At 47.7% G+C, this 18,430-nt stretch overlaps 1 protein-coding gene across 1 annotated transcript in view; it reads right to left on the reverse strand.

Moving 5' to 3' along the window:
* The window catches only part of LOC149367770 (uncharacterized), a 31,661-nt gene extending 25,228 nt beyond the window's left edge, over positions 1-6,433 (reverse strand). Inside the window, exon 1 of the mRNA XM_089575331.1 lies at positions 3,825-6,433. Coding sequence (XP_089431457.1) covers positions 3,825-5,896 — 2,072 coding nt within the window. The 5' untranslated portion in view covers positions 5,897-6,433. The remainder of the gene's footprint in view (positions 1-3,824) is intronic.
* Between the last annotated feature and the right edge of the window lie 11,997 nt (positions 6,434-18,430).

Consider the following 18,430-nt stretch of genomic DNA (forward strand, 5'->3'; position numbering starts at 1 on the left):
ATTGCTGCTGTGATCGTTGCCTTTGTGCTACGTGCGCTTGCATGCAGAGTTTCAGGTGGTGTATCTGCCATGCCGAAGTGCTGTTTGCCGGGCTGCACGAGCTTTTACAGAAACAGCAAGACTGCGAGGCATTTTTTCGCGGATCTCCATGCGGCATGGGATCGAGCCATTCCCCGTGTTGACAGAAAACTCTCCGACAAATCACGTGTGTGCGATCTTCATTTTCACGAAGAAGACATACTGAAGACGTACACCCATGTTATTAATGGGAAGAAGCAAAAATCGACAGGGGTAAGTGGAACCTCGTCGAGGGATGCGTGCGCAAAATGTGCTGTGAATAAAATGTAAAAGTATCTCTGTATTTGTGTCCAGCTGTAGTGCTGTCACGGGTTCGGTGACTAGTCGACATCATCACCGAGTCCGGACAATGAGGGGGTGGCCGTTTGATGCCCGGCGTAGCCGGTAAGCAAACGCAGTGATGAGACCGAGGCGTGTTTAAGAGGTAACAACAACAAAACAACGTTTATAGCTTCGATTGAACAATGCGGCAGCTTTCACAGACACGTAATTTACATTCTACAAAACAATTGCGGAAAGCACATAACAGTAAACGCACTGAATTAAGTTATACATTGAATATTTCTACACAGGTCAGAACACAAGTGAGAGGCCAATAAGATACAGTCGATTGAAAGTCAGAAGGTGAACAAACATACAGTCAACCGGGAAGCGCGGCTGCAGTCCATCCCAAACACGCAGTCAATGCGGCCCCCGAAGGCGACGTCCGTCCAGGGCAGCTTGCGGTTTCGAGGATGCGGTGCGGCGGCTCGGAGACCCGGGAGTTCGCGGCGGCAGCGTTTCCACCGACGAGCGGACTGAAGTTCGTTTCCATACGGCCCCCTTTTAAAGCCCTCGAGCGCTAGCGAGCGAGCACTCGCGGCGCCACAGCGTCGGCGTCGAAAAAACAAAACACCAAAAAGCGCAACGAGAGCACGTAGGCACCTACACTTTGACTCTGCATGGCCGCCATCTTGGAGGAGGAAAAAATTAACGCACAACTAAAAAGAAGCCCCAGGCTTCGACTCTCGATTCGGTGACCTTGGAAACGCAAAAAAGTAAAACACAACCAAAAAGCCAGTCACGTAGGCCGCAACTTCTTTCCCGCTAGTCAGCTCTAGACCGGCAGTATCGGGGACGAGTTTGAGCCGCCTCCGCTTTCGCAACGCGAGGGGTTGTCTACATACCTGAAAAAAGCGTGCATGCATTCTTGCTCTTCCCGAGACACATACAAAGAAACGCGGGCATTAGTTTTATACAAACAAAAGTAATTTACAGGTTGCCGCCACTTCTGTGACACGGCCCCCCACTTTCGGAATATTATCCGATAATATTCTAAACCCACAGAAGTCGGCGAGCAGGCCTGCGCACAGATATACAGCGCGTGACATAACCACATATAAAACTAGCACACAATTCAAGTCAGCGTGTACACATGCACCATAATACTTGAATAAATAAATTAATAGCGAAAATTAACCGCGCGAAAAATCTACAGCCTGCTAAGAAAATCAGCACCAACATTGTCCTTGCCCTTTATATGCTCGACGGTAAACTGATATTCTTGGAGCAGCAAGCTCCAGCGCAGGACTCTGCTGTTTAGCTGTTTGGCTCTTTGGATGTAGCTCAGTGGTTGGTGGTCCGTCTGAACTAAGAACGGTACACCATACAGGTAGGTGGAAAACTTCTGTATTCCCCAAACTAATGCTAAGCACTCCCTCTCGATTGTGCTGTAAGCTGCTTCCCTGGGGAGCAATTTTCTGCTCGCGTATGCCACCGGGTGAAGCGTTCCGTCATGCCGCTGCATTAGTACCGCGCCAAGGCTGGTATCAGAGGCGTCCGTGCGCAGCACAAACTGTTTAGAGAAGTCTGGCAGCCGTAGTATCGGAGGGCTTGAGACCCGACGCTTGAGCTCTTCGAAGGCTTCCTGATGGGCCGGCGTCCACCTTACGACGTTGCTCTCTCCCTTTCTCGTCAGCTGGGTGAGGGGCTCGCTTATTCTTGCGTAGTCGGGTATGAAGTCGCGGTAATACCCCGACAAGCCAAGGAAAGCGCGTACCTGACGCTTTGTTCGAGGAGTTGGCGCCGCCTGTATCTTGTCGAGCGTTTTCCCGAGTGGTGCCAGCTCACCTCTGCCCATGCGATGCCCGAGGAACTCGATGCTTTCCATCCCGAATTCGCATTTGCTTGGTCGTACTGTCAGGCCGGCCATCTCGATTCTCGCAAACAGCTGCCTCAGCGAAGAAAGATGCTCCTCCCACGTAGCACTGGCAATGAGGACATCATCATAGTAGTGCTGCACTCCCGGAATTCCCTTCACCACTCTTTGCATCAATCTTAAAAACACTGCCGGAGCAGTTTTTATGCCGAATGGCATAAAACGGAATTGAAAGAGACCCGATGTCGTTGAAAACGCCGTTTTGGGCTTGGACTCTTCAGTCAATGGGATTTGCCAATATCCTTTGGCAAAGTCTACCTTTGAGAAGTATTTCTTCTCTCCAGCTGCAGCGAAAACTGCGTCCGCTCTGGGCATTGGCTCCGAATCGGCAACGAGGACGTCGTTAAGGCGTCGGAAATCAATGCAAAGCCGGTTCGTGCCGTCTGGTTTCTTCACCAAGAGGACCGGTGAATTGTAGGGTGACTGGGACTTCTCGATTATTCCCAGTTGCTCCATCTGCTGCATCTCTCTTTCTACGGCTTCTCTCGTCGCAAACGGAAGTGGGTATTGTTTTATGTGGACCGGAGCGCGGGTAGTGAGCTCTAACCGGCACTCGGCCCAGTCCGTCTTGCCTGGGACGTCAGAGAAGATGCGAGAGTGCTCTGATATCACTTCTCGGAGCTGTCTCCGTTGATCCGCCGTCAAATCATTAGAAAGCTTCACATCTCGCTCGCCCTCTGACTGTTCAAGCGCCGGAACAGGAATGGCTCCCTCGCTGTCCGATTCGGTGACGCCGCAGATCGCGTGGCACACGCGTTCTATTGGCTGGCTTTCCCGCTCTTCGTACTTTTTAAGCAGGTTGGCGTGAAAAATCTTCCTCCCTCCGGCTGTCTCGATAACGTAGTCGGCCTCTCCTTTCTTCTCCTTGATCTCGAAGGGCCCCTTCCACTGAAGCAGTAGCTTGTTGTTGTCCGTGGGCAGCAAAATCAGGACCTTGTCTCCCGGATCAAACATCCTCTCTCTGGTTTTCCGGTTGTACAGTTTTGCGTAGCGCGCCCCGGCCTTTTCGAGCTCCTCGTGCGCTAGCTTGCACGTGTCTTCCAGTTGATTACGGAGGTCAAAGACGTGCTGGTATGTGGTCTTCGCCTCCTCGTCGAGGTGATGGTTTGTCCAGAGCTCCTTCAAAATGGCCAGGGGTCCCCTCACATGCCGCCCATACAAAAGCTCGAAGGGCGAAAAGCCCAAACTTGCCTGTGGGACCTCCCTGTATGCGAAGAGCAACGGCGCCAGATAGCGGTCCCAGTCTCGCGGCTTTTCGGCGCACATTCTCTTCAACATTAATTTCAGGGTGCCGTTGAATTTTTCGACCATCCCGTTCGCCATGGGGTGGTACGGCGTGGTATGCAGCTGGCGTATGGAGAGAAGTCGGGCCACCTCCTTCATCAAGTCGGAAGTGAAATTGGTGCCTCGGTCGCTTAGGACTTCATTAGGGACTCCAAATCGAGAAAACATTTCGACCAGTGCCTCAGCGACCCTCTCAGTTTCCACGCTCGGCAGCGCTACGGCCTCTGGGTAACGGGTAGCATAATCCATTAAGGTCAGGATGTACCGGTTGCCATGTTTGGAAGGGGGCTGGATTGGACCCACAATGTCTATGGCCACTCTTTTGAATGGCGTTTCGATGAGCGGCGTCCTCCCCAGCGGCACCCGAGCGACCCGACCCTTCGGGATTGTCCTCTGGCAGATGTCACAGGAGGCTACAAATCGCTTCACGTCCGCGGTGATACCCGGCCAGAAAAAATCTTCCAAAATCCGGTCCTTCGTCTTTTGGGCGCCTAAATGTCCGGCCATTATTCCGTCGTGCGCAGTTTTCAGCACCGCCTCTCGATGACACTTTGGAACGACGAGCTGGCGCACGATCCGCCCAGTTTTCTCGGTGTAGGTTCGGTACAGTACTTCATTCTCTTTCTGGAATTCTATTTTTCCTTGCGAATCCCTACACGTCACTTTCTTGCCAATTTGGGAGAAGCAGTGCTTGAGCGACTGGTCCTCTGCTTGCTCCTCTGCATAACTCTTCCTGCTTGGCTCCACTGCGACGCCGGGGGTTTTAAGCGCTTGGAACTTCTCCTTGTTTTGCTCCCTTGCTTTCGCTCTTGTTACAACCGCTGCAACTTCCTCTTCAGCGAGCTCGTTGCTGACCGGTTGTCCAACCAATTCCTCCGGGTCATCTGGAGCTCTGGCGCCTTCTATGTTTCCGAGAATTAAGTCATACAGCGGCTCCTCCATGCAGAGCACCGATATAATCCCAGAAAAATAGGGGGTGTCGATGTGAACCCGCGCCTCAGGCAGCATCTTAGCTGTTCCATCCACTAGATAAACTGGCCTCTTCTCTCCTGTGAGCTGGTCGTCGTTGATGAGCTCTCGTCTCACGATCGCCGTATTGCATCCGGTATCCCGCAGTACCGATATGCTCTTGCCTCCCAACGTTCCAGCCACCACCGGCAGTCCTTCAACGAGGAATTTCGGTCGCGTCTGCATGACCGCGTTCACAACGGGAATTTTATCCCCATTTTTGAGCTCCAGATAGCCATCGCGAATCCTCTCCTCATTAACGTTCATGGCGGGTGAGTAGACGCACGATGCCTGTGGCCTATCCTTTACCGCTGAGCGGCACGCATCCGCCTTGTGTCCCTTTCGACCGCACTTGAAACAGGTGACGCTAGTACTGTTACTGGTATGGGTACGGCACTGTGAAGCCTGATGCCCAATGCGGTTGCAAAGGTAACAGCGAGGCGGTGCTCGTTGATTGATTCTCTTTCCTTCGCTTTCGGGCCTCCCGGCATCGTCTCGGCTGTCTGTCTTTGACTTGGAGAGATTCAGGCTTCCTTGCGCTTCTAAAAACTGATCAGCTAGGTCCAACATCTCTCCTAGCGATTTTGCTTTCCTCTCCTTCAGGTAAAGAGCCATGTTGGAATGGCAGCCTTGTAGGAATCTTTCCTTAATGAGGAGCTCTCTGAGTTCCTGAAACTCTGTCTTGATGCCTGAAAGTTCAATCCAGCGGTCAAAATAGTGGCTGAGACGCGCTGAGAACTGAGCTGCAGTTTCGCCATCCGCCGGTTTTCCTGTATTGAATTTCTCTCGAAAGCCTTCTGCGGTGAAACGAAATCTCTTCAAAAGGGCGGTTTTCACCTTCGTATAATCCGCTGCATCACCCGGCGGCAAACGCCCATAAACACTAAGGGCTTCCCCACTCAGACAAGTAGCTAGCGCTGTCGACCACTGGCTCTCCGGCCACTTCTGGCTCTTCGCAATGCTTTCAAATCGTCTGATATACGCATCTAAATCATCCTTCCGGTCGTCAAATGGGATCAGGAGTTTACTTGTGTTTAACTTCAAATCACCTTTGTCCTGGCTCCCTTCTTTCTCTCTTGTCTCTTTCTCTAGTCGCTGACTCTCTATTTTTAAACGCATAAGCTCTATCTGACGTTCGTCAGCTGCCTTCGCGGCCGCGCGCTCCGCCTCCGCGGCCGCGCGCTTTTGCTCCGCGGCTGCGCGCTCCTGCTCCGCTCTCTCTCGGGCAAACGCCCGCTCTTCGCGCTGCTTATCTTCGACCCATTTTCTGAGCTCAGTGCCTTTCAGCCCCAACTGGCTACCCATAGCTATCAACCTTTCCAAATCCATGCTTCTATCTCCAAGCACACTTTCAATAACACAGCTACAAGCTCAGCACAAAGCAAATCCTATTGATACACGACACCTCTATAAAGTCGGCACAGTTCAACACCTCAACAAGTCTCCCTCTCAGTTCACCACGTTCCCTTCGCATCAAACGTCCTGTCGCGGACGCCAGTTAATTGTCACGGGTTCGGTGACTAGTCGACATCATCACCGAGTCCGGACAATGAGGGGGTGGCCGTTTGATGCCCGGCGTAGCCGGTAAGCAAACGCAGTGACTGAGACCGAGGCGTGTTTAAGAGGTAACAACAACAAAACAACGTTTATAGCTTCGATTGAACAATGCGGCAGCTTTCACAGACACGTAATTTACATTCTACAAAACAAGTGCGGAAAGCACATAACAGTAAACGCACTGAATTAAGTTATACATTGAATATTTCTACACAGGTCAGAACACAAGTGAGAGGCCAATAAGATACAGTCGATTGAAAGTCAGAAGGTGAACAAACATACAGTCAACCGGGAAGCGCGGCTGCAGTCCATCCCAAACACGCAGTCAATGCGGCCCCCGAAGGCGACGTCCGTCCAGGGCAGCTTGCGGTTTCGAGGATGCGGTGCGGCGGCTCGGAGACCCGGGAGTACGCGGCGGCAGCGTTTCCACCGACGAGCGGACTGAAGTTCGTTTCCATACGGCCCCCTTTTAAAGCCCTCGAGCGCTAGCGAGCGAGCACTCGCGGCGCCACAGCGTCGGCGTCGAAAAAACAAAACACCAAAAAGCGCAACGAGAGCACGTAGGCACCTACACTTTGACTCTGCATGGCCGCCATCTTGGAGGAGGAAAAAATTAACGCACAACTAAAAAGAAGCCCCAGGCTTCGACTCTCGATTCGGTGACCTTGGAAACGCAAAAAAGTAAAACACAACCAAAAAAGCCAGTCACGTAGGCCGCAACTTCTTTCCCGCTAATGGTCAGCTCTAGACCGGCAGTATCGGGGACGAGTTTGAGCCGCCTCCGCTTTCGCAACGCGAGGGGTTGTCTACATAACTGAAAAAAGCGTGCATGCATTCTTGCTCTTCCCGAGACACATACAAAGAAACGCGGGCATTAGTTTTATACAAACAAAAGTAATTTACAGGTTGCCGCCACTTCTGTGACAAGTGCACTGCGTGAAGGATAGAAAAATATTGTTGGAACGATAGCACACGCTAGGAACAATACACGAAGAGCGGTAATCTGAAAATACTGATATTTTTTGTCTGGAGTTGGCGTCAGGCATCCTCGCTGTTGCAGGGAAAGACGACTCAGGAACCCGAGGAAGTTCACTGCCTTCGCAGCTCGAGTTGTGAGCAGCGCGCGGAGTCATTCACGAAGTGAACGCGGTGCGTAAAATCTGCTTATTTCGGACAACTTCAGCTCAGAAATCGTAGGTACTTGTGGTCTGAAGCTATTTCTAATTTATGTTTAAAACACACTGTACCAATGCCTGCCAGACATTCGCGTTTAGATAAGCTGGTAAGTGAACTTACGATGAGCCTTGCGATGATCTGATCTCCACCTTTAAAGTAGATGTCTAATATGCTACTTTGGTGAAGAAACTCTTATAACCACGCTCCTTTCAAAATGGAAATGAAGGTCGCACACACGTGATTTGTCGGAGAGTTTTCTGTCAACACGGGGAATGGCTCGATCCCATACCGCACGGAGATCCGCGGAGGAGCCACGGAAAAATGCCTCGCAGTCTTGTTTCTGCAACCGCTCGTGCAGCCCGGCAAACAGCACGTCGGCATGTCAGATACAGCACCTGAAACTCTGCATGCAAGCGCACGTAGCACAAAGACAACGATCACAGCAGCAATCGCGTCGCGAAAGCACTCTACGACATACGCGCACAGTACTAGGAGTACAGCAACTGATCGGACCGGCTGAAGCATGGTACGACTGCAGCGCCACTCAAAGCAGCCAGTGGTGGCGGCGCCGCGAAACCACTCTCGGTTTGGCAACTGAGTTTAGTTCCATTAACGTTGCGCAAAACCGCTTCATGCAGCCCCCGCCTTTCATGCACAAGCTGCATGTTTTGCCACTGAGAAGCTCACGCTTAGCCCTTTTCTTTTCCTAGCCCTTTCAACAAAACCGTGTATGTGTTGATTTTGCACTTATGCGCACGCTGACCCCCCCCCCCCCCCCCCCCTTCCCCTAAAAAACATCTGCTGGCGTACAACAGTCAATCTGCAGACCAAGCACCAAAACCGCAGCACATCTCGCTCTGAATATAGGCTGGTATGTCCGGTTTGAGCTCCGTACAGGACTGTCTGTCCGGTTTGAGCTCCGTACCGGACTGGTCAGTCCGGTTTGAGCTTCGAACCGGGAATGGACTGTCCGGTATGAGCTCCGTACCGGAGCGGTCTGTCCGGTTTGGGATCGATACCGGACCGGTATGAACCGGTATAGCCATCAAACCGGACGGGTCTCGCCGGTATGAGAGTGATACCGGACCGGTATGAAAGCGATATATGTTCCGGTAAAATCCGATTTGCCGTGATACCGGATTTTTCAATAGGGCGTTACTTGATATAATGAACAGAGAAAAATAGTTGCAATCAAATAGCTCCGAAACTTCTATTTTCTCTGTTATCAAATATTGGCGAGAACCTTAGCGGCTAAAGTGCTGAAAGGCGAAAGCCTGAGTGCAGGATTCTGCTACACGATTGTTCACTTCACATTTTGTTGGTGCATTAATTAACTGCCAATTAATGACGCTTAAGCTTCGCCTTTAGGAGTGGAACGCGACAGCGTGTTGTAGCGCTGCCACGGAGTCCATTGAACGCCATCACCCGCTCGGCGCGATGCCTTGCCCTTTGAACGCAACACTTTTTAAGGAAAGTAAATGGCGCAGTAATTCTCTGTCGTCTCGGTGGACACCTGAGCCGCACTGTACAGGAAGGGAGGAAGTGGAGTGAAAGAAGAGGGGCCGTAATGAAGAAAATGAAAATTGTATTTGAGGAAAGGAAATTACGCATTAACTGTCTCGCATATCTCAGTAGCACTAGTCGAAAATTGTATTTGACGAAAGAAAGTTGCGCAGTAACTGTCTCACATGTTTCGGTGGACACCCGTCAAAATTCGCGCGTGGTGACATCACGACAATTTGGACCAATCTGAAACGCGGACAAATACGCCTTGCTCGTCAGTAAATTGTTTTTTGAGGAAAGGAAATGTATCTGTCTCGCATATCTCGGTGCACACCTGAACCTCGCCGTAACGGGAAGGGAGGAAGATGGGAGTGAACGAAGAGACCGTATTCACTAGACGCACCTTTGTTCATTCCAAACCATCGAGCTGGTATAGCGGAGTGGTAGCGTGCTCGACTCGCACTCCGCAGACCGGGGTTCGATTCCCAAGCTCGGCCAATTTCTTAGTCGCTTTTATTTATTTATCTGGTCTGACTAAAAAGGTTAATTGGACTAAATGGTTAAGTAAGCAATTAACTAAACTCAAACTTACTTGGAGCATCACTATACGATCCCTTTAATTGGTTGCATGGTTAGTAGCCACAATTGGCCCCGTTTGAAATTCGCGCACTGTGACGTTACGACCGTTTCGACCAACTGAAAAGCGTGACATTTCTTGTCGACAGCTCCTGCTTACAACGATGAGGCATTAAAGGCTTCCGCCTTAATAAGCGGTTTTTATGGAATCCCGAACGATTCTTAAAACGTAGGGCAGAAACAATCAGCAGGTTCCTCAACCTGATATACTCAAAATCAAGAAGTGACAAGCATCTCCCAGCAGAGTGGAAAAATGGTCAAATAGTTCCACTTAGTGAATTTGGTACAATTTCACCACCACAAAATTATTGGCTTATATCATTAACTTGTGCCATCGCGATGAAATGAAATCGGAACAACGCAGCGATATTTCTTTTTATCGCCATTGAACGTATAGCAAAATTCTTATTAAGCATACTGTCATGAAATTCAGTACACCGTTTGCAGAAACTGAAAATATACTTCTCTAACCCAAGCGCGGCTTCCTAAGTGAATTATGCACCATTACGGAATTAATATTTCCTGACTCTTGACAATGTATTATAATCGGTTTCGAGCCCCGCCGCGGTGGCTCAGTGGTTACGGCGCTCGGCTGCTGACCCGAATAAAGCCCCACGATAATTTGAAAGTAACGTCTTTCTGTGAATTATACCGCCGCGCTGCGCACCCTCGCCGATCCTCCTCTCACCTCTCCCATCGGCGCTTTTCTCAACGGTGATTGGCTCTGCGGGCGGTCTCCGGGAAAAACGCGCGAAAAGTTCGCTCTTTTTGAGTTCATTTTTCGTCGGCGCCATTTTTTAGGCAGTCGCCGCTGCTACGACCGAGCTCCCTAGCATTGCGCGCTTGCACTTCGCGTTATTCGCGTTTTTTTAGTGCAGCACTATGCCGAGTTGCTGTGCATTTCAGTGCACAAGCCGGCGTGAAAAAGGCTTTGTTTCTTTCGCGATTCCTAGCGGCGAGAAAGACAGCATTAGAAGAAAAAAGCGGCTGCACAACATCGGCCGCAAGAACTTCACCCCGACGAAGACTGCCCACCTCTGCGAGCACTGTGCATTTCTTCCAAGCGACTGTGTATGCTGAAACTGCATGCAAGCGCATCACAAAGCTGACAATCTCACTTAATTCACTGATAATTTTGCGTGGTTATGCGTGTTATTGTTCTCACTTTATGGTTCCGCTCAACGTGCTATAATAGCGGCGGCTGTTGCATATATATATATATATATATATATATATATATATTGTGTGTGCATGTGTTAGCAAGTGTGCAAGCAAAAGTGTTGGTATGCGTGCAGCGGTATCCGCGGTGCGGTAAATTTTTCGAACCTCTGGTAATGGTGCACATCGCAGTAATTCGGCGCATGTCGCGAGTGAGATTTAACCAAAATTTTTTTTTTATGACTGCAACTTTTCTAACGATCTACGCTTATTTGTTGTTTTGCTGAACCGTTACACTTCTACCAAGTAAGATGTATCAATTCCACATTCTCGGAAAAGACCTCAAATAGCATTCACATAAATAATTCATTTTTAATCACTTCAGTGCTTTCCAGTGTTGCCTGAATGTACTCAAGTATGGTAAATATCCAATGCATGCCATTTTTGTGTATTCATTTTTACAGTTTGTGATCATTTGCTTTAGTTGAGCAAGGCCGCGTGGCCTTTTGTTGAATACATCATCAGCTAAGAAACTATAGGCCTACATCTGAGCTGTTTCATTTCCCTAAGTATGTTTTTGTTTTCTGTGTTTTGTTTCGAGTACTTTACCCAACCGGTGACAGATGTCCACAGCTGGCTTATTCGTGGTTTTTATGTACATTTTCGGTGTAAAACTACACGACTCATCTGTAATAAACATTGCATCTGAAAAACTGTCTGTCTGTGTCGTATTGTGACTGTATTTATACTCAAGACTGAAATTAGTCAGGCACTTGCTTTAGGATAGCCTGGACTGTGACTGACCAAACTGCTAAGACCCTATAACTTTCTCTTGGGTTTTGTAACGGTCGTTGCTATCAGTTTTTTTTCTTTCCTAACGTACAATCTCTTTAAGTGCATTTAAAAAGGAATAAAATGTGGGCGGAAAATTTCCAAGTGTGCCAAACTTTGTGGGTGGACTACCTAAATTTGGAAGCCAACACTGAGTTTCCTATAGTCAAATTAGGTTGGACCCCAATGTTGGTCAAATATGGACGACGTCAAATTTATGGGTTCCAGAGAGACAAATTTTGGGGATAGCCCACCTATTTTTGGAGGTCACCATTCAATTGGTCATACTTAAATTAGGCTTGACACCAATTTTGATCAAATTCAGACAAGGTCAAATTTCGGTGGTCGAGAGGGCCAAATTTTGGGGTGCGGACACTTTGCTTGGATGACGGGAAATCGGTGCGCGGATCTTTGGCTCTCGGCTTTGGCTCTCGGTCGCCGACACGGGAGCTGAAGTCGTTTCATGCTTAATAGAAAAAAAGTTCATATTCGTTTTCAAGCCGCCGCGAAACTTCTCAACTACAAAAAAGATTAAGCCGGTGCATGTGCACTGCGCGGTGCCAAACTCAGACTGATCCTTTATGAAAAATTTTGGACGGCTATCAAAGCAAATGCCCCAGCTTGTTCCCAGCATCCATCCCACTTCTCAAACTCCACTCGTGAACAACTTCGTAAACTGTACTTCCGTACGTGGTAATTAGTTCGAAGTGAATCTACATTTAACTAAACATTGGTATGCTGAAAATATTCAGGAATGTTCAAATATATTGTAAATATTATGCTTCATATACTATGCCGTGTTGAGACAGACGGTATTGAAAAGTCAAAAGGAATGTGAGATTATGCAGCAAGTGGTTTTGTTCGTGCCGCAAGCGCTCGTAATTGGCACTTTCATTGCGCGTACGAGACGCTAATTTATGTGGCTCTTGGTAGTCAAGCGTGTCGCATGCCTTTCTCGTGTTTTTATTCAGTAACAGAGCGTGGAAAAAGCGCGAACTTAAGAGCGCGCGCATGTGCCAGCCAACTGCCCGGACGGCGAGCGAGCGATGCCCAAAAAAGCGTGCCGTGTGCAGCGCGCCCAGCCGGTGGGCGAGGATATTCGAGGAGGAAAACGCCGGAGTGGAGGAGAGTGTCGCTACTTTCAAATTATTGAGGGGCTTTAGACCCGAAAGAAGCGGATTCTATCCCGACTGTGTCGATCGCAATTCGATGAAGGCAAAATTCTAGAGGCCCGTGTACTATGCGATGTCAGTGCACGTTAAAGAACCCCAGGTGGTCGAAATTTTCGGCGCCCTTCATTACGGCGTCCCTCATAGCCTGAGTTGCTTCGGGACGTTAAACCCAATAAACCAATAAATAAAATTTCTTTTACTCTTCATAAATCATGTCGCAAAAGAAGTTAATATCTTCAGGCGACTTCGTGTTTTATCAAGAGGCCAAGAATACGGATAAACAAATTAACCTTACCAACACACTAAGATTAGTCAGTGATGCAACGAATGGCAGGTATCAGATAATAATACAAAAAATTTCCATGTTCGGTACCAAAAAAAGGGAAAAATTTCGGTATTCTTATTCCTATAGCAATGCCACAATTTCGACTGTTACCGAGCACAGTTATCTTGCAGTCATTTCTTTTCACTTGGCCTAGGCAGCACATGTGCAACACATGACGTGTACGCAATGCACAAGCTCTTTTTTTTCAAGACTCGTGGCACTCGACTTTCGAAATTAATTTGTTTACGTCGCCCTTATTGCACTGATTTTGGAATGTGCAATCACATTTTGGCTTCCATACAAGAAAAGTAACATTTAGTTGCTCCAAATGATTCAAAGAAAAGCTGTGCCTATTCTTTAATGATCCATAACTACAGCGCAAACGACAGGACAGAGATGAAGAAGGGACACCACACAGCGCTGACTCACAACTAAAGTTTATTGGATGCCAGAAGGTATAAATACCTCCCTGGCGGCCAGAAAGAATGCAGTCCACACTTACATGCGTGACTGACATAATAGTGTACCAGTCATATGCCGCCAAGCAAATCACATGCGCGAGAATAGAATATAAGCGGTGACAGAATACAATATAATCAGTGAGCAAGCACTTGTCAATATTCGCAATCAAGGTATCTTCTTTCTTTTTCTGACAACGCGACAGATGAAGCACTGATGCATTCTTCCGAGAGCCTACCTATTAAGTGAGCTTCAATGATCTCCCTTGCTAACGAGTCACGGTTCTTTTCTAACACTGCACTTTCCTGATAGATTGGCGCACAGACGTAGGTGTCATCGTCATCTTCATTGCCTTTGCAGTGCCTGCAATGTTTCGCCACGTGGCCAGAGATAGCGACACGGGAGACATTATACTCATGCTCTTTGAGTCTTTCGTTTAAACATCGGCCGGTTTGGCCGATGTATCGCTTACCACAAGACAGTGGCAGCGAATATACCACCCCTTCCTGGCAAGGCACGAACTGTTTTGCGTGCTTTATCGGGCACTTGCGCGATTCTTTAATCCCTGAATTGACATTCTTTAATCCCTGAGAATCGCGCAAGTGCCCGATAAAGCACGCAAAACAGTTCGTGCCTTGCCAGGAAGGGGTGGTATATTCGCTGCCACTGTCTTGTGGTAAGCGATACATACAGAGAAGCGGGGACGCAAGTTGGCGGAGCTTCCGACAACGCTGGGCCTCACTCTTCACACTGACCCCGTCCACCCAACTCGTATAGTCAACTCCGTGACTAGGGATACATTTCCGGATTTGACCTTCACCCGCAACATTTAGTATGCAGACTGGGTCAAAGCCGAGGAAAACCTCGGCAGCGACCACTGCCTCCTGAACACTACGATTACGACCCATCCTTTCGTGCGACCAAAAACACAAGCCCGACTTCCAGATTGGACAAAGTTCAGGCAAAATTATAACACTGCCACACGCATACATGAGCAAGGCTACCAGTCTTGGTCACAACAATTGGTCTCTCGCCTTCGCTCCTCCGAAACCCAAATTCAGCTCTCAGAGGCGGTCTCGGACGTGGACAACCCCCTGCTCCACCTCGGGGGGGCCCAATATTGCCTCGTCCGACGGTTGCGCCGGCAAAAGCACAACCGGAAACTTAAAGCTCGCATCGCCGAGCTCAATCAAAGAGCGGCTGAGTATGCGGCCCAACTCGGTGGCAGCTGCAGCACGAAAGACAACTGCCGGAACGCTGCTCTTCTTTTCCGCAGGACAATCCATCGCGGAGTAACAAAGGTTGGAGAAACTTGTGTGAGGCTTTTCATCCCGAAGTCCTGAAAAGTCGTTTCGCCTCTGCCGCGACTTGGTTGCCCACGTTAAAACTGACGAAGGACCGCGACTGCGCAAGTGCGGCAGAACTGCCCAGATCTGCGAACTGCCTGGAGCCACCGGCGGCGCGACAGGCGACCATCTTTCAAGATAAAGGACGGACTGCTCGGCTTTCTCGGCACTCGGTGGCAGCTGCAGCACGAAAGACAACTGCCTGAACGCTGCTCTTCTTTTCCGCAGGACAATCCATCACGGAGTAACAAAGGTTGGAGAAACTTGTGTGAGGCTTTTCATCCCGAAGTCGTGAAAAGTCGTTTCGCCTCTGCCGCGGCTTGGTTGCCCACGTTAAAACTGACGAAGGACCGCGACTGCGCAAGTGCGGCAGAACTGCCCAGATCTGCGAACTGCCTGGAGCCACCGGCGGCGCGACAGGCGACCATCTTTCAAGATAAAGGACGGACTGCTCGGCTTTCTCGGCACTCGGTGGCAGCTGCAGCACGAAAGACAATTGCCTGAACGCTGCTCTTCTTTTCCGCAGGTTGGTGTCGTTCCTTGTGATTACTTCGATGAATATGTGCTGCTTGCTGCCACTGCTGCCGCCCTAGTGTCCTGCTTTTTTCTAAACTACTGTCTGCAACGCACGATGTCGACAGACTTTTGATCCTCGTGCGATAACAAGTTTACGCCCGATGAAATTTCTGTCACCTGTGCTGAATGTGACCAGTTGTACCATCTCGGAACCTGTGCCGGGCTGACCCCAAAGCAGTACAAAAGTAAATCTGAGTCAGCCAAGCAGAAATGGGTATGTCCCACATGCAAAAATGGAAAGAGCAAAGGAGACAATCAAGGTGACAAGCTGGCTAGTGACGAGATAGCTGACATTAAAGCCCTACTCGTTACTATAAATGGAAAATTAGATGAGCTGATGCCGCTTAAAGAAACTGTAGCTGGCATTGAAACAGCTGTGGAGCTAATGTCCGAAAAGTATGATGAAGTACTAGAAAGACTAGCTACTCAGGAAAAAGACACAAAGGACATTCAAAAGAGATTGGAAGATTTGGAGCAAAAGATCCAAAATAACGAAGAAGAAAATGAAACGTTGCGAAATGAAGTAAATGATCTAGAATGGAGGAGCAGAAAACTGAACCTAGAATTCCATGGAATTCAGGCCAGTGAACCTGAAAATCTGCTAGATAAAGTAAACGCAGTGGCCGACATGATAGGAGTCCCAAGGCTTTCGAGCGCAGACGTCGATGCAATTCACCGCCTACCTTCAAGGGCCGATAAGATCCAAGGCATATTAGTCAGATACACCAGGCAAGCTGTCAGAGATGAGTGGCTCGAGAAAAGGTCTAAACTGAGGGATGAAAAAAGCAACATTGCCATTATGGAAAACATGACTGGTCATAACCGACATCTGCTGCGACTGGCAAAGGACTGGGCAAAACAAAATGCATATCAGTATGTCTGGCACAGGAATGGAAAGGTATTCCTGCGCAAAGCAAGTGGCCAGTCGGCAATCGTCATGCGCAATATGCGTGACTTTCCGTCATAGCATGTTCCAATCTGTCCAACAAATGGGTTTAAAATGTGTTGTCGGAGTTTGAAATGGCTAATGATAGTTACTTTCTTCCAAAAGATGTAAACGTAGTTGCAACGAACCACCACCAAAGTTCACTAAAATGCCTTCATTTAAACGTTCGCTCACTTTGCAACAAGGAGGCAGAAATGGATTGTTTTATCTCTAGTTTTTCCTTTTTGTTTGACGCTGTCATGTTGACTGAAACTTGGTGTAAAGACGATCAAGACAACTTTCGGTTTTCCTGTTATCAGTCCTTCGGCTTAAATCGAAAAAATCGTCGTGGTGGTGGAGTCATGCTGTTGATGAAACCGAATGTAAACTGTGAACTGCTTCCTTCTTTTTGTGTGCTATGTGATGATTTTGAAATATTATCAGTTCGTGTAAATAAGCACGTGTTTTCTGTTTGTTATCGGCCCCCAGATGGAAATGTGTCAAGTTTTTTCTCATTTTACGGGCAGTTTCTCGATTTTATTTCTGCAAATAGTTACTTTGTCACCTCGGCCACCGACTTTAATATAGATATGTTGGCTAACACTAACGAACAAAAAAACATGCAAATGCTTATTACATCAAACGGTTTCGATAATGCAATCACATTACCAACTCGAATTACGAAAGACAATAAAACACTACTAGACCTTTTTGTGACAAATTTTGACAACACAAACATCACAGCGGGAGCTATATCATGCAGTCTTAGCGACCATCTTCCGATATTTGTTATGGTAAAGAAGCAGAATTTAGGAGGGTGCAAAAGCCGACCACCCATTTTTTTTCAGCCTATCACTATGTCAAATTTAGACAGCTTCAAAACTGAAGTACTGAAGTCAGATTTTACATGGGTAATGGAGATAAAGAATGCCGATGAAGGGTACGAGAGGTTTATGAACCAATTCCTGGAAATCTACAAGCGACATTTTCCAATACAAACTTTTAAGCTAGGTAAAAAAATCCGAAAGCCTTGGATAACTCCCACCCTGCGCCGAAAGATCGACGAAAAAAATAGGCTTTACCACCAGTTTATCAAAACAAAAGATCCTGATACCTTAAAGAAATTTAAGACGTACCGAAATAAGTTAAACAAGGAGGTTAAAATAAGTAGATCTAGTTACATTCACTCTGAATTCCAGAGTTGCCTAAAGAAAAGTGACCTCGTATGGAAAAAGTTTAACACTATTTTCAAACGCACGAAAGTGTCACCTAGGATCGAGAAGTTGTCAATAAATGACTGTGAAGTGTCTGGTTGCGCCCTAGCAGAATCTTTCAATGAGCATTTACTTCATTATTCTGATCGTGGTATACTTGAAGATATATACAATTTTATGCCAGTTAGAAATAATTCCTCTGCTTTCCTAAGCCCTGTAACAGAAGATCAAGTTACATCAGTTTTTTCTTCTCTAAATAATAGTTCAAGTTGCGATGCTGAAGGAGTTCAGACACGTCCGGTGAAATATGTGTTGGATGTCTTATGTCCATATTTAACTCATATTTTTAACCTTTGCTTGACAAGTGCATATTTTCCAAAACGAATGCAAATCGCCAAAGTAACTATGCTCTTTAAAAAGGGTGATCCCAATGATATGAATAATTACCGACCCATATCCGTCTTACCCATATTTTTGAAAGGCTTGGAGAAGCTTATCCATAATCAGCTCTGCTCGTTCTTTGATGTACACAAACTAATTTCAGATGCTCAATATGGATTTAGGAAGAATAAACCGACCGAATTAGCTTTGCTGGAACAGAAAGAGTTTATTTTGTCCGAATTTGAAAAAAAGAACTTTATACTTGGTATTTATGTCGACTTTTCTAAAGCATTCGATTGTATTCATCACTTAACTTTGCTGAAGAAACTGGAAATCTATGGAATCCGAGGCCATTTTCTCGAACTTATTAAATCATATCTCAGTCTTCGGCAACAGTTCGTCCAAATTGAACAGTATCGTTCTGAATTAAAATCCATAATGAAAGGTGTTCCTCAGGGCAGCATTCTTGGTCCGCTTCTTTTTAACATTTACATCAATGATCTCACTAACCTCTCTACTGAGCCTAAGTATGTTTTATATGCCGACGACGCTAGCATATTTCTTTCTGCTCCAGATTGCCACATCTTACACAGCGACGCGAACT

This window comes from Amblyomma mixtum, chromosome 1 (genome assembly GCF_055824585.1).
Source record: "Amblyomma mixtum isolate Tamu chromosome 1, ASM5582458v1, whole genome shotgun sequence".
Lineage (NCBI taxonomy): Eukaryota > Metazoa > Arthropoda > Arachnida > Ixodida > Ixodidae > Amblyomma > Amblyomma mixtum.